The sequence below is a fragment of the Equus caballus genome, chromosome 10, assembly GCF_041296265.1.
Source record: "Equus caballus isolate H_3958 breed thoroughbred chromosome 10, TB-T2T, whole genome shotgun sequence".
Taxonomy (NCBI): domain Eukaryota; kingdom Metazoa; phylum Chordata; class Mammalia; order Perissodactyla; family Equidae; genus Equus; species Equus caballus.
In genome coordinates, this window is record NC_091693.1 from 26,586,708 (window position 1) to 26,606,848 (window position 20,141).

At 40.7% G+C, this 20,141-nt stretch overlaps 1 protein-coding gene across 1 annotated transcript; it reads left to right on the top strand.

Moving 5' to 3' along the window:
* Window positions 1-1,213: 1,213 nt before the first annotated feature.
* On the top strand, window positions 1,214-4,204 carry USP29 (ubiquitin specific peptidase 29). Its single transcript, XM_023651566.2, is given in 4 exon segments — window positions 1,214-3,133; window positions 3,135-3,363; window positions 3,366-3,453; window positions 3,673-4,204. Coding segments are annotated over 4 exon segments (2,769 nt in total).
* The last annotated feature ends 15,937 nt before the right edge of the window (window positions 4,205-20,141 follow it).

Genomic DNA, 20,141 nt, shown 5'->3' on the forward strand with positions numbered 1-20,141 from the left:
GGATTACCATGGCTTTGTAGTATAGTTTGAAATTGAAAGTGTGATTCCTTCATCAGTGTTCTTCTTTCTCCAGGTTGCTTTAGCTATTCAGGGTCTTTGTTGAATGTTAGGGGTTTTTTTTCTATTTCTTTAAGAAATGTCATCGGAATCTTGGTAGGGATTGCGTTGAATCTATAGATTACTTTGGATAATATGGACATTTTAACAGCATTAATTCTTCCAACCCATGAACACAGGATATATTTCCATTTATTTGTTTCTTCTTATGTCTTATAGTTTTCAGTGTGCAGATCTTTCACCTTCTTGGTTAAATTTATTCCTAAGTATTTTATTGTTTTGGATGCTATTGTAAATGGATCGTTTTCTTTATTTCTTTTTCAGATAATTCATTGTTAGTTTATAGAAATGCAACTGATTTTTGTATATTGATTTTGTATCCTGCAACTTTACTGAATTTGTTTCATAGTTCTAACAGTTTTTTGGTGAAGCCTTTAGAATTATCTGTGTATAAGATCATGTCATCCACAAACAGACGATTTTACTTCTTCCTTTCTGATGTAGATGCTTTTTATTTCTTTTTCTTGCCTGATTACTCTGGCTAGGACTTCCAGTACTATGTTGAATAGAAATGCTGAGGGGGGAATTCTTGTCTTTTTTCTGATCTTAGAGGAAAAACTTTCAACCTTTCACCCTTGAGTCTGATGTTGGCTGTGTGTGTGCTATATATGGCTTTCGTTCTGTTGAGATACATTCCTTCTATACTGGATTTGTTGGGAGTTTTTATTATCAATGGATGTTGAATTTTGTCCAACTGCTTTATCTGCATCTATTGAGATTATTGTGTGATTTTTGTCTTTCATTCTATTAATGTGATGCATCACATTTATTGATTTTCATATGTTGAACCATCCTTGCATCCCAGGGATGAATCTCATTTCATCCTATATCCACTATTTAAGCCATCTTTCATCTTCCTCGCCTTCTAACAGCTCCCTTGAAAAAGGATGTATTCGAAATTTATGTTTTCTAGAGAACTGGCATACCTTCAGAATTTAAGTAGTTCCCCAAAAGTATCTTGTACCTAAGGCATAAAGAGAAGACCAAAAGAAAATTATTATTACATAAGGTTTTCCATCACTAAATACATTTTGGATTAAAGTGTATATGTGTGCTTTTTTATTTAGGTTGCATGAGTTTCATTTGTAAAGAAAGGATGGCTCCTCTAAGGATACATGGTTTTATCCAAATTTGGAGCAAGAAGACTGGGATAACTAAATCTAGAGAAGTATTCATTGAAACAGTGGAAGGAAAAAAGGAAACCAGCCTGGTGGTCATTTTCAATTCTGGAGAATTTATAAGGGTTTTTCAGCTAAGTAATAATATTACAAATGTGGTCCTTAGACATTGTGGAGAGAGACAAAGTTGCCTGAATTTAACTTTGAAAAACAATAGCTCCTTGTTTATTGACAAATTATCGCGCAGAGATGCCGAACAGTTGAAGATGTTCCTGGATATAGTCCATCAAAACGAATTCCAATCACCTATGGAATCTGATAGTGATTGGCGTGTTTTTGACAGCAGAAATACACGGAAGGAAATTGACAAAACTCCATTTCACAAGGTTTGTGACATGCCAAGTTATGGATTCTTTAATACAGAAAAAGTAAGTGAGACACCTTTCCCTCAGAAGATGCCTTCATTAATATCAAAATCACCAATGCTTGTCACAACAGGCCTATTAGAAAATCAAGGTGGAAAGGGGAAAAGAATGCAATCATCTTGTCTAGAGATGAGTGAGGGCCTCTGGGAAGAAAATAACCCCATACTAAACAAGAAACTGAAGACAAATTCCTTTAAGTATGTAAGCGGCATTGGGAAGAAACCACTGCATTTAAAAGATCCAAAAAGGGATAGAAATTCAAAATATGGACCTTCATGCAAGACCATCTCTGCTTAAAATCCTAACCTAGATAAGGCTCTTCATTCAGTCCAACTTCTCTCTTCCAAAAGCAGTTTGGAATTTCGCTCAGGACTAATGTCTAGCCAGAATGATCCAGGATGTAATGAATCCCAGGTGCCCCTTGACTCTCACCCAGAACAACTATGGCAAGGCTTTCCTAATTTGGGAAATACCTGTTACGTGAATGCAAGTTTACAGTCACTATTTGCAATTCCACTGTTTGCTGATGACTTACTTAAGCAAGGTGTCCCATGGGAGAAAATTCCCTTTGGTGCTCTTGTTATGGACTTGAACCAGTTACTGGTGTTAAAAGGTGTCTGTAACGTGGAGACCAAGAAAGGGTTACTTGTAAATGTTAAAAGTACCATTTCAGTGGTTGCAGAGACATTCTCTAGCAACATTCAGAATGATGCTCATGAGTTCTTAGGTCACTGTTTAGATCAGCTGAAAGAGGACATGAAAAAATTAAACACCACTTTGAGGACTGAGAGAGAACTTGGGGATGAAAATTCGTCTCCACAGAGGTATGCTGGTAATGCTGCCACCAAGTCATTTGTTTGTCTTGCTGTTGCTAATTTTGAGTTTGAATTGCAGTGCTCCATTATTTGTAAAGCCTGTGGTCAGGTGGTTCTCAAGGCAGAACCGAGTCATTATCTCTCCATCAACCTTCCCCAAGAAACAAAACCACTTCCTTTCTCTATTCAAAATTGTTTTGATTTTTTCTTTAGAGCAGAAGAACCTGAGTGTAACTGTGAGAAGTGCAAGCACAAGAGTTCTGTTGCAAAGCACAAATTCAGTAGGCTTCCCAGGGTCCTTATTGTTCATCTGAAATGCTATAACTTTAGTGATGTTTGGTAGCTAGTGAAGGATAACCAGCGAGTCCATGTTCCCAAATATTTAAGCTTGTCTTCTCATTGCAATGATAATACCAAACCACTGCTTCCCTTGGGCAGTAATGCACCTACTGGGGACTCCAAAGTCCTGAATGTCTCTCAAGAGATGATTTCTGAGATCATCAGCCCATCAACACCTTCAGTAGTGTTGATCTCAGAATCCAGTGAGTCCCTGGTTTTACAAATTCCATCAGAGAAGGAAGCCAAACCACAAAATTTCCGGAAAATCTGTGAAGGGTCCAGCCAAGAACAGCAGCAGAGAGACCTGGAAAAGTGTTCTACTGAATGCAGTAGAGTCAGAACTGGTAAACTCAGGAGATGGGACAGTCAGTGAAAAGGAGCTGCTAGCAGCTGACTCGATGGATCAAGGAGATATTTCTCTTCCTATGATCTGTGAAGATGCAGGTAAACCTACCAGCAGTCCACGCACAGGTCTTGTAGAGATTCATCTTCAAGAGGTAGCTGACAACCCAGAACTTAAGAAATATGAGAAAACCAACGCATTTGTAGAGTTAGTGTCACTGAGTCTACTGAAGATTTTTGTGAGGATAAAGAAACCTGGATTCCAGAAAGATCTGAAGGAATGGCTGAACAACTCCAGTAGCATGATGGAAAGAGAATCTATGAATAATTCCTTCAGGGGGCCAGCCCGGTGGCCGAGTGGCTGCAGCAGCCCAGGGTTTTGCGGGTTCGGATCCTGGGCGCAGACATGGCACCGCTTGTCAGGCCATGCTTAGGCGGCATCCCACATGCCACAACTAGAGGGACCCACAGCTAAAAATATACAACTATGTACCAGGGGGCTTTGGGGAGAAAAAGGAAAAATAAAATCTTTAAAAAAAAAAAAAAAAAGAAAGAATTCCTTCAGCAGGAACCACCTCCAAGCATTGGGAAGCCGGATGCCCAGGAACACATAGAGAAGGACCTCAATAGTCCTCAGAAGGCTAACCTGAATTCCCTTGGTGCGTTGGGTTCCGATAAGAACTCTGGAAACAAAGACATTTTAGATACAGAGAACACAGAAGCTGAAGCCAGAGAACCGAAAAGAAATACCCAGATGAGAGACCCTCTTCATGCCTACCAGCTCATCAGTGTGGTCAGCCATCTTGGGCACTCCCCACACTCAGGCCATTACATCAGCGATGTTTATGACTTTCAGAGGTAGGCCTGGTTCACGTACAGTGATTTACGAGTATCACAAATCGAAAAGTCCGTAATGCAGGAGGCTAGGCTTTGCACTGGGTATATCTTCTTTTACACGCACAATGAGATCTTTGAGGCACTGTTGGGAAAGGCAGAGAATTCCCAGGTACTTAGAACAGAGGTAGGGAAGATCCTTCAGGAGAAATAAGAGGAAGATGTCTCATTGCACAAATCTCTTGACTGCCTCACGCAGTCCCACTTCCTCCACAGAAGGAAAATTCTGAACGCTGCCGGGAGATGAAGAGACAAGTAGCTCAAGAGGAAAGTTCAAGTTGAAACACCCATTTTAGGGAAATATCTATTCTAACTCTGCAGCAGACACCTAGATCCCATGGCTCAGGCTGATATGGATTGTTCTCTCCTGCAAGATTAGAAAGGTGCTTTTTAGGTGGGAATGCAGTGGGTTTTCAAACGTTGTTCCTACACCAGCAGCGCAGCTGCAGCCAGGGGCTGATTAGAAGTGCAACATTTTGGATCCCACTCCAGGCCAGCTGAAGCAGAAACTCTGGGGGCGTGACTCAGCAATTGACGGAAAGCTAATGCTCCAGAAAATTTGAGAACCATTACTTTAGTGTGAAGAGTATCTTGCTATATTTTGATACTGTATATATGAATTGCTTATGTTATATAAAGGATTTTAATTACATTTTTTTCCCTTAAATTCATGTTCCTTAAATTCATGTATGCCTTTCTTTTGTAAACTTATTAAAGTAAAAGCTCAACCTTGTCGTGTACTATTGTCTGGCCTCCACGTGTGTTTGTGACTGGTTACTGGTAAAATCTGACATCTGGCCATCAAGTGTATTTGAACATTCTTCCAGGAATTACAGGGTATAATTGCAGGATTGCATGGAAAATGCAGTATGTTAAAAAATGACATGAGGGTGATTTTGAAAATTCATCAACACTGTAAAATGTTGTTTATGTTATTAATATAAATAAGATTATAAGCCCATCTTCATAAATTTACAAGATAGCCTGGTGGCCAAGGCTTAAACAGCGTATAAATTTCCCAACATCAATAGGCCACACGAGTGGATGTGTGAAAGTTGAGAGGATTTTGTGGGTGCAAAGAGATAGGAAAAGCCTGGTATAAAATATGGGGCAAAGTTAGGCAGAGTGGATATGGGAAAGAAGAGAGAGCAAAGAGAAGAACAATCAGAATTGTATGTATAAGGTTTTTGTTTGTTTGGTTTTGGGTTTTTGTTGGGAAAGATTTGCTCTGAGCTGACATCTGTTGCCAATCTTCCTCTGTCTTTTTTGTCGTCCCCAAAGCCCCCTTACATAGTTGAATATTCTAGTTTTAAGTCCTTCCAACTCCTGTATGTGAGCCACCACCACAGCATGGCTACTGGCAGACGAGTAGCGCGGTTCCACTCGCAGGAAGTGAACCCAGGCCGCCAAAGCAGAGCACACTGAACCTTAACCACCAGGCCATCAGGGCTGGCTCACAAGATTTTTTTTTGAAGTATTGTTTTTAACATTAAGGGGAAAAGAAGGAAAGTATGAAAAAGAAACAGAGGGGCTGGCCTGGTGGCACAGCCGTTAAGTGTGCTAGTTCTGCTTCAGCAGCCTGGGGTTCGCTGGTTCGGATCCCAGGTGTGGACATGGCACCACTTGGCAAGCCATGCTGTGGCAGGCATCCCACATATAAAGTAGAGGAAGATGGGCACGGATGTTAGCTCAGGGCCAGTCTTCCTCAGCAAAAAGAGGAGGATTGGCAGCAGATGTTAGCTCAGGGCTAATCTTCCTCAAAAAAAAAAGAAAGAAAGAAATAGAAACATATCTATAATTCTACTATTAGTATTTTTGGTGTATTTTCTTCCAATCCCACACACATAATTATAACATATAAATTTGCTTATGTATAATGTTCTGTCCAAAATAACACGTTTGTCAGTGTGTTGCCTCACCTACTTTGCCCTCTCTCCTTCCTGTGTGTGTGTTTGACCGTCTTGGGTGTTACCAAATGGCAGGGAAACGAATAAAAGCAATAAACTCGAAAACTTAAGGCGTTTCCACATGCTGTGAGAGGGAATGCCACCGTTTCCAAGGTCAAAGTCTCTTCTATGCCGTAATGGCATCAATGGGGACCGATGAAGCCAGGTGGATCCACACATGTGAATTTATGTAAACCAACCCTGACTACCAGGAGTTTAAAGAAAAATGCTGGGCTTCCTGAATGCAACAGATCTGCCATACCCAAGAACTTCCTGGACACTCAGATTTAATTTAACCCTTTTACATGTAACTTAGATTCCTCCCCCGCGTCCTCTTGCTACACAAGCCCTCCTCGTCTCCTTCCCATAGCTTCCCTCTAAGTCCACATGCTTATTCCTTTGCCTCTAATTACCTTTGCCTTCTTGTGGATTTTCTTTCTTTTCCCCATACCAATGTTAAGCACCAAGAGAGGGCTCTATATCCAAGGAAAGGGGGTACTGATAAGCAGTCATCTTTTCTTTCTTTCTTTTTATTTTTTTAAAGCTTGCCACCTGAGCTAACATCTGTTGCCAATCGTTTTGGGTTTTTTTCCTTCTTCTCTCCAAAGCCCCCCAGTACGTGGTTGTATATTCTAGTTGCAGGTCCTTCTAGTTAAGCTATGTGGGACACTGCCTCAGCATGGCTTGATGAGTGGTGCTAGGTCCGCGCCCAGGATCTGAACTGGCAAAACCCTGGGCCACCGAAGCAGAGCATGTGAACTCAACCACTCAGCCATGGGGCTGGACCCAGCAGTCATCTTTTCTTGATCACACTTCAGTTGGATTCTTTGCTGGCTCACTTGTATAGCCAGAACAGTGTTTCTCAACCCCAGCACTATTGACGTTTGAAGCTGGATAATCCTTTGTTGTGGGGGCTGCCCTGTGCATTGCAGGGTGTTTAGCAGCATCCCTGGCCTCCATCCACTAGAAAGCAGTGTCATCTAGTAATGTCTCCAGACATTGCTGAATGCCCACTGGGGCCACAATTGCCCCTGATTTCTCATCACAGTATCCCACATATCACTGTCTGTGACCAAGGAATTATTTTTAAAGCAAAAGACATAAGGCAGAGGATGTGCTTGTAGGATTTACAGGCCTTACATATATTTAACCGCCTAGAATTAGAGAATTGAGATTGGCCTATTGGAGACTCAGTTATGGTGCCATTTATGAGACAGAATTTTGAGAGGTTTGGATTCCATCCTGCATGAAGGTGCTGTCCTGTCTAAGGTGTTGTTTCTACTCTAGCCAGATTACACTGGTTGAGGGACAAAGAGGTGGAGGTGGTTGTGACGTTTCCCATTATTCCGACCCATTTGCAAAATATTTACATCTTGCTCCTAAAAATGAGGGCATTTTGGTATAAGGCTTAATACCCAAGGAAGGAAAGCCTACATAAGTGAATATAAGTGTTGCATTAAATGGAAGTTGAGACTGCCTTGTGATCAGTTTGATCTCTTTTATGGGCTAAATTGTGTCTCTCACAAAAAAATTCATGTTGAAATCTTAACCCCCAGTGCTTTAGAATGTAACTGTATTTGGAGATAGGGTCTTTACAGAGGTAACTAAGTTTAAATGAGGTCACTAGGGCGTACCCTAATCCAATATGGCTGGTTCTGGTTTTTTTTTTTTTTTTGAGAAAGATTAGCCCTGAGCTAACATCTTCTGCCAATCCCCCTCTTTTTGCTGAGGAAGACTGGCCCTGAGCTAACATCCATGCCCATCTTCCTCTGCTTTATATGTGGGACGCCTACCACAGCATGGCTTGCCAAGCGGTGCCATGTCCACACCTGGGATCTGAACCAGCAAACCCCAGGCCACCAAAGAGGAACATGCGAACTTAACCGCTGCACGACCAGGCTGACCCCTGGCTGGTTCTTTAGAAGGGGAAATTTGGACACAGACACATAGAGAAGGAAGACAATGTGAAGACACAGGGAGAAGACGGATGGCCATCTACAAGCCAAGGAGAGAGGCCTAGAACAGACCCTTCCCTCGTGGTCCTCAGAAGGAACCAACCCTGCTGACAGCTTGATCTTGGACTTATAGCCTCAGAACCATGAGACAATAAATTTTTGGTTTTTAAGCCCCCAGCCTGTGGTACTTTGTTACAGCAGCCCTAGCAAACCAATACAGCCTCCTAATGCTGACAGATGTACAGTAATACATTACTTTGTTGGTGTGATATAAGAAAGAGTGTATGGGAGAGTGAGGTCAGCATCATGGTGGAGTGAGTTCTCTGGTGACCTCTCCCCTCCACCATACAACGAAAAAGACATTCACGCTCCAGCAAAGGACATCCACATAACACAAAGGACGTCTGAGAGATGCACGCAGTCAAACGTCGGAGGCTAGAGAGACTGGAGCCCCCCTTGGAGGAGGTGGACAGGGGTAAGAGAAAACTTCACTCTCTCCCCAAAATACTGTGACCCAGGACTGCCCATGGCCTCCCAGAGTGAAGGAAAGGGGGAGGGGACACTCATTCAAGGGAATATCAAAGGTCTCTGAGGTCCCTTGCAGCCTAGGGGAAAGCCCCTACTGAGGTGAAAGCTAATGCAGGGGTGACCTGATCAAGCCAATACCCCAGGAAAGCAGATAGTGAGAGCAGAGTGAGAAAACCCCAAGAGCACACAGAAGAAAGCACCCCTCCCCCCCACCTGCCCGGGGACCTGCTCCAGTGCTTGGGATCCTGGTGGAACACAGAGGGCTCAGAATACACAGCACTTGACCCCCACCCAGTGGTGATAGGTGGTAACTGTGACTAAATAATACCAGGATGCTAAAGAAAAAAGCCACGCCCTCTGGCAGTATTGAAAATTATATGAAATCTCCAGACCAGAGAGAAAATGACTAGTACCAGAAATCAGTCCTGAGGACACAGAAATATGTAATCTAAATGAGAGAGAATTCAAAATGGGTATCATCAATAAACTCAACAAATTAAAAGAGAACGTAGAGAAATAATTCAATGAGTACAGGAGCTACTTCACAAAAGAGATTTAAACTATAAAGAAGGGGCTGGCCCAGTGGCACAGAGGTTAAGTTAGCACATTCTGCTTCTCGACAGCTCGGAGTTCGCCGGTTCGGATCCCGGGTGCGGACATGGCACTGCTTGGCAAAAGCCATGCTGTGGTAGGTGTCCCATGTATAAAGTAGAGGAAGATGGTCATGGATGTTAGCTCAGGGCCAGTCTTCCTCAGCAAAAAGAGGAGGATTGGCAGTAGTTAGCTCAGGGCTAATCTTCCTAAAAAAAAAAAAAAAAAAAGACTCAGACTCCTTCAATGTCACCCATTTGGAAAACACTTGAAATAGAGTTTAGATATGAAAAGCTGCATAAAAAATTAATTCCTATAATATATATACCAAGAATTAATTGGCAAGAATTCATCCAAATTTGTAGAAAAACGGTTTGAATGTAATGCCTTTCAAAAGTTATTCAGTTCAAAACCACATATTCAGAATCGCCTGAGGATGCATACTGATGAGCAATCCCTTGAACATAATAAATGTGGAAGGGCCTTCAAGGAGAAGCGGGGGACCATGAACAACAGAAAACTGATACAGAAGGAGAAGCCCACAAATGTGATGAATGTGGAAAAGTCTACAAGCAAAAGCTAAATCTTATTCAACATCAGAAAACTCACACTGGGGAGAAACCTTATGAATGTAAAACACGTGGAAAAGCCTTTTCCTGGAAATCATCCTGCATTAATCATGAGAAAATTCATAATGTATAGAGAGCCTATGAATGTAGTGAATATGGAAAGTAGTTCAAACAGAACTCAACTCTCATTCAACATAAGAAAGTTCACAATGGACAAAAACCCTGTTGCTGCAGTAACTGCCAAAGCTTTCATTTACAAGGCAGATCTTGGGAAACACCAGAGAACACACCCAGGAGAGAAACCTTATAAATGTAACATACGTGGAAAGGCCTTTACCCAGAAATCAAACACTGTGGATCATGAGAAAATTCACGCTGGGGAGAGAGCTTACGAGCGTAATCTATGTGGCAATACCTTCATCCAGAAGAAAAACCTCATTCAACCAGAGAAAACTCATACTGGAAAAAAATCCTGAGTGTGATAGATGTGGGAAAGCTTTCTTCCCAAGGTCAAACCTTCATACCCATCAGGAATTTCATGGGAGAGAGAGGGCCCACGAATGTAATGAATGTGGAAAACCCTTCAGCCAGAAGCTAAGCCTCCGCTTACATTAAAAAACCCCACACTGGACGAAAATGTTATAAATGTTCTGAGTGTGGGAAAGCTGTGTCTTCTTAGACATCAGAGAAGAATTCACAGCCAATTGGAACCCCATGCATATTAAAATATAGTAATGTCCTCGCTTACAGCTTAGCCAGGAATAGTCACCTAGGAATTCATACTGAAGTGGCCTATAATTTGAAGGCTGCATCTGAGGCCAGTGAGGACTTAATATATGGAGTATCCTTTGAAGATTGATTTGGCTTATTTGTTTAGAAAACATTTATTAAATGCCTTTTGTATACTAGGAACTTTTTTAAACACTGGAGATGTAGCTATAAACCAGATGTGCCATACACCCTCATGGAGTTAGATTCTAGTGAATAGTGACCAGTGTGGTATCCATTCCTTTAAAAATGTAAATACCAGGGCCAGCCTGGTGGTGCAGCAGTTAAGTCCACCTGCTCTGCTTCTGCGGCCCAGGGTTCACCTGTTTGGATCCCAGGTGCGGACTTATGTACTGCTCTCACGCCGTGCCATGGCAGGCGTCCCAGGTATCAAGCAGAGGAAGATGGGCACGGATATTAGCTCAGGGCCAGTCTTCCTCAGCAAAAAGAGGAGGATTGGCAATAGATGTTAGCTCTGGGCCAATCTTCCTCAAAAAAAAGTAAATATGTTCACTAATTGGGAATGATACACCTAAGACAATGTAACAAAATAGTGTTGCATCAATAATATGTGCTAGATTGATTATATATTTGATTGGGGAACATGTTCTGCTAAGTAAATAAATTTAGAAACCGGGGAGGAATTTTAATAAATAACGCTTGATGAGTCTACAGAGTTGGGAAAGGAAGAGGAATAAGTAGACTTACCTTCTAACTGTAAAGTCTCTGCCCCACCCCCTCCTCACGTGGTTTTCCAAAAGAAAGTGGAGATAACTTATCTCACTTGATCAGTGGGAGAAAAACCCCAGAATGATTGGCTCCAGCCATTCTGAGCTTCTTGCTTCCTGGAACCCATCTGTTCGCAGGCAGCGTGTGTTCTTCCTGCTCGCTGCCACGCAGTGTCTTCCTCCTTCCAAGTCTCACACGTATGTGTCTGCTTGGCGAAAGCAGGGCCACGTGTGGACCCTGGAATGCAAGGTAGCTTGGAAAACTAATATTTTTAGTTATCCAGTCTTTGCAACTCAGGAAGGTAAACTAGAAGAGGATTAGAATGGGTGTGTGTCGGATCAAATCTCTCCCCCCGTCTCCTCCACAGTCCATCCTGTTGAAGACGGACTTCTTCCAAACTTCAAATTCCAAGTGACAGCAGAAGCAACATCTTCCTGCCTAAGACAATACAACCATCCCTCCTCTCAACAGAAACACACTCACCCGCTCCCCAAATGGGGAAATATAAAGTCTTTGCAGGCACGCCGTTCTCTCTGAATTATTTCTTCTATAGTTCAGCCACTCCCTTATCTTTATATCTTGTAAACTGGGGAATAAAATAAAAATTTAAACACCAAAAAAACACTTTATATACACTACCTGTCATTTCCCCTGCCCTGGAAAGAGATAAGGATTAAGTGAAATTTGCTTAGATAGATACGCTGAGTGAGAGAGGGCTATCAAGGGAAAAGTTGTGGGTGGTGACTGGAGTCCTCCTTTCTGCCGTGGCTGTGAGCTCACGGCTGGTTTTCATAACTTCTTTCTTTAACTGCCATTCCATGCTCCCTTTGCCATCTGCCAGTGTTTCTAGAAGGCAGGTCGTTTTTATCTTGTGGGAAGATCCCAATCTTTGTTCCTGAGGAGACTGAACTTAGCAGTCCTGCTTGGATGGAGCTGCTCTTATCTTCCAGGAACTTTTAATCTTTGGACTGGGGAGCAGTAGGAGGCACTCCGGGGAATTTCCTCAATTCTAGGTATTTACTCTTTTTTTTTAAATCGTTCTTTTTTTTATTATTGAGTTCATAATAGTTTACGCCATTATGAAATTTCAGTTGTACATTATTTCTTGTCTGTCACCACGTAAGTGCTCCCCTTCACCCCCTGTGCCCACCCCCGTTCCCTTGGTAACCACTGAACTGTTTTCTTTGTCCATGTGCTTGTTTGTATGCCACTTACGAGTGAAATCATCTGGTGTTTGTCTTTCTCAGTCTGGCTTATTTTGCTTAGCGTAATTCCCTCCAGGTCCCTCCATGTTGTTGCAAATAGGATGAATTTGTCTTTTTTAATGGCTGAGTAGTATTCCATTGTACATGTGTACCACATCTCCTTTATCCAATCACCGGTCGATGGGCACTTGGATTATTTCCATGTCTTGGCTATCGTGAGCAGTGCTGCAGTGAACATAGGGGTGCATATGTTACTTTGGATTGTTGATTTCAAGTTGTTTGGGTAGACACCCAGTAGTGGGATGGCTGGGTCGTATGGTAGTTCTATTTTTAGTTTTTTGAGGAATCTCCATACTGTTTTCCATAGTGGCTGGACCAGTTTGCATTCCCACCAGCAGTGTATGAGGGTTCCCTTCTCTCCACACCCTCTCCAACATTTGTTATTTTTAGTCTTAGTGATTATAGCCATTTTAAGGGATGTGAGGTGGTACCTTAGTGTAGCTTTGGTTTGCATTTCCCTGATGATTAGTGATGTTGAACATCTTTTCATGTGCCTGTTGGCCATCTGTGTATCTTCTTTGGAGAAACGTCTGTTCACATCCTCTGCTCATTTTCTGACCAGGCTGTTTTTCTGTTGTTGTTCAGTTGTGTGAGTTCTTTATATATTATGGAGACTGACCTCTTGTTGGATATATGATTTGCAAATATTTTCTCCCAGTTGGTGGGTTGTCTTTTTGTTTTGGTCCTAGTTTCTTTTGCCTTGCAGAAGCTCCCACTTTTTTTTTTTCTTTTGTTCCCTTCATATGAGAAGACATGGTGTTCGAAAAGATCCTTTTAAGTTCGATATCAAAGGGCATACTGCCTTTATTATCTTCCAGGAGTTTTATGGTTTCAGGACTTATCTTCAAGTCTTTGATCCATTTTCAGTTTATTTTTGTGTATGACATGAGATAATGGTCTACTTTCGTTCTTTTGCACATGGCTGTCCAGTTTTCCCAACACCATTTATTGAAGAGACTTTCCTTTCTCCATTGTGTGTTCTTGGCACCTTTGTTGAAGGTTAGCTATCTGTAGATGCGTGATTTTATTTCTGTGATTTTAGTTCTGTTCCATTGATTTGTGTGCTTGTTTTTGTACCAGTTCTATGCTGTTTTGATCACTATGGCTTTGTAGTACATTTTGAAGTCAGGAATTGTGATGCCTCCAGCTTTGTTCTTTCTTCTATGTATTGCTTTATGAATTTGGGGTCTTTGGTTGCCCCATATGAATTTTAGGGTTCTTTGTACTATTTCTGTGAAGAATGTCATTGGGATTCTGATTGGGATTGCATTGAATCTGTAGATTGCTTTGGGTAGTATGGACATTTTAACTATGTTTATTCTTCCAATCCATGTGCATGGAATCTCTTTCTATCTCTTTATGTCATCATCTATTTCTCTCAGTTATGTCTTATAGTTTTCATTGTATAAGTCCTTCACCTCCTTGGTTAAATTTATTCCTAGATATATTATTTTTGTTGCGATTGTTAATGGAATTGTACTCTTGAGTTCTCTTTCTGTAAGTTCATTATTAGAGTACAGAAATGCAACTGATTTTTGTAAGTTGATTTTGTACCCTGCAACTTTACTGTAGTTGTTAATTATTTCTAATAGTTTTCCTATGGATTCTTTGGGGTTTCCTATATATAAGATCGTGTCATTTGCAAACAGCAAGAGTTTCACTTCTTCACTCCCTATTTGGATTCCTTTCTCTTGCCTAATTGCTCTGGCCAAAGCCTCCAGTACTATGTTGAATAAGAGTGGTGAGAGTGGGCATCCTTGTCTTGTTCTTGTTCTCAGAGGGATGGCGTTCAGTTTTTGCCTATTGAGCATGATGTTGGCTGTGGGTTTGTCATATATGGCCTTTATTATGTTGAGGTAATTTCCTTCTATCCCCATTTTGTTAAGAGTTTTTATCATAAACGGCTGTTGCATCTTGTCAAATGCTTTCGCTGTGTCTATTGAGATGATCATGTTCTTTTTATTCCTCAGTTTGTTGACGTGGTGTATCACATTGATTGATTTGCAGATGTTGAACCATCCCTATGTCCTGGTATAAATCCCACTTGATCATGATGTATTATCTTCATGATGTATTGCTGTATTCAAGTTGCCAATATTTTGTTGAGGGTTTTTGCATTTATGCTCATCAGTGATATTGGCCTGTTGTTTTCCTTTTTTGTGTTGTCCTTGTCAGGCTTTGGTATCAGGGTGATGTTGGCCTCAAAGAATGTGTTAGGAAGCATTCCATCTTCCCTGATTTTTTGGAATAGCTTGAGAAGGAGAGGTATTAAATCCTCTCTGAAAGTTTGGTAGAATTCTCCAGGGAAGCTGTCCGGTTCTGGGCTTTTACTTTTGGGGATGATTTTGATTACTGTTTCAATCTCTTTACTTGTGATTGGTCTATTCAGGTTATTAATTTCTTCTTGATTCAGCTTTGGGAGATTGTAAGAGTCTACGAATTTATCCATTTCTTCTAGATTGTCCATTTTGTTGGCATATAGCTTTTCATAGTATTCTCTTATGATCCTTTGTACTTCTGTGGTATCCATTGTTATATCTCCTCTTTCGTTTCTAATTTTATTTATCTGAGCTTTCTCTCTTTTTTTCTTTGTAAGTCTGGCTAAGGGCTTGTCAGTTTTGTTTATCTTCTCAAAGAAACAGCTCTTTTGTTTCATCGATCCTTTCTACTGCCTTTCGTCTTCCAATTGTACTTGTTTCTGCTCTGATTTTTATTGTTTCTCTCCTTCTGCTGACTTTGGGCTTTGTTCTTCTTTCTCTAATTCAGTTAGGTGTAGTTTGAGATTGCTTATTTGGGATTTTTCTTGTTTGTTAAGGTGAGCCTGTATTATGATGAATTTCCCTCTGAGTACTGCTTTTGCTGCATCCCATATGAGTTGGTATGGTATGTTTTCATTTTCATTTGTCTCCAGATATTTTTTGATTTCTCCTTTAATTTCTTCAATGATCCATTGTTTGTTCAATATGTTGTTTAGTCTCCATGCTGTTGTCCCTTTCTCAGCTTTTTTCTTGTAATTAATTTCTAGCTTCATAGCATTGTGATCAGAAAAGATGCTTCTGATTATTTCAATCTTCTTAAATTTATTGAGGCTTGCCTTGTTTCCAAACATATGGTCTATCCTTGAGAATGTTCTGTGTGCACTTGAGAAGAATGTGTATTCTCCTGTTTTGGGATGGAGTGTTCTATATATGCCTACTAAGTCCAACTGGTCTAGCTTGGTTTTTTTTTTCCTTTGAGGAAGATTAGCCCTGAGCTAACATCTGCTGCCAATCCTCCTCTTTTTGCTGAGGAAGACTGGCCCTGAGCTAACATCTGTGCCCATCTTCCTCTACTTTATATGTGGGATGCTTGCCACAGCATAGCTTGCCAAGCAGTGCCATGTCTGCACCTAGGATCTGAACTGGCAAACTCCGGGCTGCCAAAGCTGAACGTGTGAACTTAACTGCTGTGCCACCGGGCCGCCCCTGGTCTAGCTTTTGATTTAATTCCACTGTTTCCTTGTTGATTTTCTGTCTGGATGATCTCTCCATTGATGTGAGTGGAGTGTTGAGATCCCCTACTACTATTGTGTTGTTATTAACATCTCCTTTTAGGCTTGTTAACAGTTGCTTTATGTACTTTGGTGCTCCTGTGTTGGGTGCATAGATATTTATAAGTGTTTTATCTTCTTGGTGGAGTGTTCCTTTCATCATTATATGCTGCCCCTCCTTGTCTCTCTTTACTTGTCTTATCTTGACGTCTACTTTGTCTGATATAAGCATTGCAACACCTGCTTTCTTTTGTTTGCTATTAGCTTGGAGTATAGTCTTCCATCTCTTCACTCGGAGCCTGTGTTTGTTGTAGGAGCTGAGATGTGTTTCCTGGAGGCAGCGTATTGTTTGGTCTTGTTCTTTAATCCATCTCGCCACTCTGTGTCTTTTTATTGGAGAATTCAATCCATTTACGTTTAGGGTGATTATCAATACATGAGGGCTTAATGCTGCCATTTTATCACTCATTTTCCGGTTCTCCTGCATTTCCTTTGTTTCTTGTCCCATGTGTTTCAGTCTACCAATTGAGTTATGTAGTTTTTCATGTTGTGTTTCTTTGTTTTCTCATTATTTATTATTTGTGTCTGTGTTCTGCTTTTTTGTTTAGTGGTTACTATGAGGTTTGTATTCAAAATCTCGTAGATGAGATAGTCCATTTTCTGATGGCCTCTTATTTCCTTAGATTAAACCAATTCAGCCCCTTTCCTCTTCCCCTCCTAAGTTGTTTTTCTCACATCTTATTCCATCTTGTGTTGTGAGTTTGTAGTTAAAATGACAAGATTATCTTTGTTTTTGGTGTTTTCCATCCCTTTACCTTTAATGTTGTACTTGAGTATTTGCTAACCTACTCTGATGAATAGCTACAATTTTCTGATTTTGTCTACCTATTTATCTCCTTACCCTGTGCTTTGTAATCCATTTCTCCCCTTTTTTTTTCATGTATGAGGGCCTTCTTGAGGATGTTGGCGGGGGGCGGGGGGCGTCTTGTGGCTACAAATTCCCTTAGCTTTTGTTTATCTGGGAGAATTTTTATTTCTCCATCTTATCTGAAGGATATTTTTGCTGGAGAGAGTATTCTTGGATGAAAATTTTTGTCCTTCAAATATTTGAATATGCCATTCCAGTCTCTCCTAGCCTGTAAGGTTTCTGCAGAGAAATCTTCTGAAAACCTGGTAGGGGTTGTTTTGTAGGTTATTTTCTTCTGCCTTCCTGCTTCTAGTATTTTTTCTTTGTCATTCACTTTTGCCAGTTTCACTACTATATTCCTTGCAGTAGGTCTTTTTATGTTGACATATTTAGGAGATCTGATTGCCTCTTCCATATGAATTTCCATCTTCTTCCCTAGGTTTGGGAAATTCTCTGCTATTATTTCTTATTTTATTTTAGTTTTTATTTATTTATTTATTTTTTTTTGAGGAAGATTAGCCCTGAGCTAACATCTGCTGCCAATCCCCCTCTTTTTGCTGAGGAACACTGGCCCTGAGCTAACATCCACGCCTATCTTCCTCTACTCTATGTGTGGGACGCCTACCACAGCATGACTTGCCAAGCGGTGCCATGTCCACACCTGGGATCCGAACCAGCAAACCCTGGGCCGCCGAAGCAGAACGTGTGCACTTAACTGCTGCGCCACCGGGCCGGCTCCAGGAGTCTGAGTCTTGAAGGAACACTGTCTATGCTCGGTAGAAAGATTTCTTTAAATTTCTCACGTTCAGTTCAATGCCTTTTTGCTTAGTCAATGTCTTCTTGTTGGTTGATGCAACTTCTCTCTTGAAACTCTGCTCCACATCCTGGGATCTCCAAACCTGTTCTTCTATGCCCTAGTCTTTTTCTAAAACAGAGTAGAAAGAAAAGTCCTGTGTGAATCTTTCCACTCACGTGATCGAAATGAAATGTCATAAATAATCTATTGCAGTGATCATTCTGGTTTCAGGCCTAACGTCTGTGGGGAACTGAACTGACCTAACCTTACTGAAGGACGTTGAAGGATGTGACTACCTCTACGTATGGGCAAGTACATGCAATCTCAGGTGGTACCAATCAAGAATTATCCAAAATAGGCCAGCAGAGTAAGCTTGAGTATAACAGCTGACACAAACTGAAACACTGCTGTTTACTAAAAGTAGGATGCTGTGTGACAACTGTAGCTTTAATTTCAGATAAATAGAGCTTAACATATACTATAGATTCATAGTCATTAGCAGGTTACTTGCGATGTATGCATTCTGATTTTTTTTTCTAAATAACTTTAGCTAATTCTACGTGAATTCACATGTTCTTTTGGGTCTCAATTTCTTGTTTCATCAGCCTGTCCAAATATTTTTTAAAATCCCAAGGCCAGGAGCTCTGAGAATAAAACTATTACTGAAGAAATTGTGGTAGGAAACTTACATGTATGGATACAAGTGACTCTGAAAAGTACAAAAACAAATTTAAAAAAATAAAATAAGCAATAATCAAGTGGCAAAGGAGTTGAAAGGACAAGCACATAAAATTGATGGGAGAAGAGCTCTAGGCTAACAGTCAGACACTAATGTTATGTGAAGTTATCACAGATCAGAGAGGGCTCACCCAGCTCGTCTGAGTCAGAGTGTTCATGCTGAGATGTGGAAGGATCCTGAACAATCCCTTATTGACTCTTTCCCTTCATGTTGGGCTCCCATATCCCAAAATGACATTAAATTTCCTAAAACTCTATTCCATTCAAGTCCAGGTAAACAATCTTAAAAGCTTCAAGCCACCTCCACCCGTCCAGACACATGGCCAGTGCTCTGACCTTTCAACCAGAAGAATTTTGGATCAGATCCTTTTTTTCTTTTTCTATAAAGCTCACTTTTTGGACATGATGAAATTTGAATGAAGTTTATAGATTAATATTAGTATTGTACTCAATGCTAAGTACCTTACTTTGATCATCGTACCATGATCATGGGAGAGAATGTCCTTGTTATTCTAAAGTATAGGAGCCTTCACATCTGCCACTTTCATTCTTTCTGGGAAAAAAGAAGCTTGTGTGTGTGTGTTTACATACACATGTACACATATGTATGTATATACATACATATATACACCCTCACACACATATACACACATATGGAGACTGATAATGCAAATGTGAAAAAATGTTAACATTTGGGGAATCTGGTTGAAGGTATACAGGGATTTTTCATCGTATTCGTTCCATTTCTTTGTAAGTCTAAAATGATTTCAAAATAAAAGGTTAAATTTAAGGAGAAACCAAGAAGAAATTAATAAGGGAAAAGCACAAAGGGAAAATATACAGATGGCTCCATGGTTGCTAGACCAGGGACACAAATCAAAGACAGACCTGAAAATAATATTAGGGACAGCCTGAGGGGTCCCTGAATGATACACTGAACAGCAGGGAGAAGGCATGACCTCTTGGAGAAATCCTATAAGATGTAAATACAGGCCCACATGACAAGCAGAGAAGCTGGCAATCTTATCTGAGCACATCAGAAAGGAATGTGTGACAGAAATTTAGAACAAATGAGACCACGAAATGAAAAGGGACAAAGGAAAGCTGTAGAAAGAAGAGTCCCCCTGGAGCTTAGGCCACCTTCGTGGGGATATGGCCAGTGAAGTCACACAGGGCCCCACGCTCTGAAGGGGTTCCTAGGCTTGGGGTTTAATGCTCTGTGTCACCATCTTGAAATCAATAATTTTTTTTCCCTTCTTCTTCTCCCCTAAGTGCCCCCGGTACCTAGTTGTATATTCTAGTCATAGGTCCTTCTGGTTGTGCTACGTGGGATGCTGCCTCAGCATGGCCTGATGAGTGGTGCCATGTCGGCGCCCAGGATCCGAACTGGAGAAACCCTGGGCTGCTGAAGCGGAGTGCAAGAACTTAACCATTCAGCCACAGACCAGCCGGAAATCATTAATAATTTTATCCTCAAAATATATAAATTTTACATATTTTCTATTATGTAATAGATTAGCTTATATAGATTATATAATATGGATTTCTTTATTTTTATAAAATGTAACTTTATTAACTGGATAAGAAATGTTAAAATATTAAATACTTTACCACATTTCTTGGAGAAATCCTTATTTGGCCACATTGTTTACTTTTTAGAATATTCTGCTTCATAATATCCATTCATTTTTTAAATTCCTTTCCATATAGTTCAGCAATTCCACTTCTGAATATATATCCAAAAAATTTGAAAACAGTTTCTCAAACACA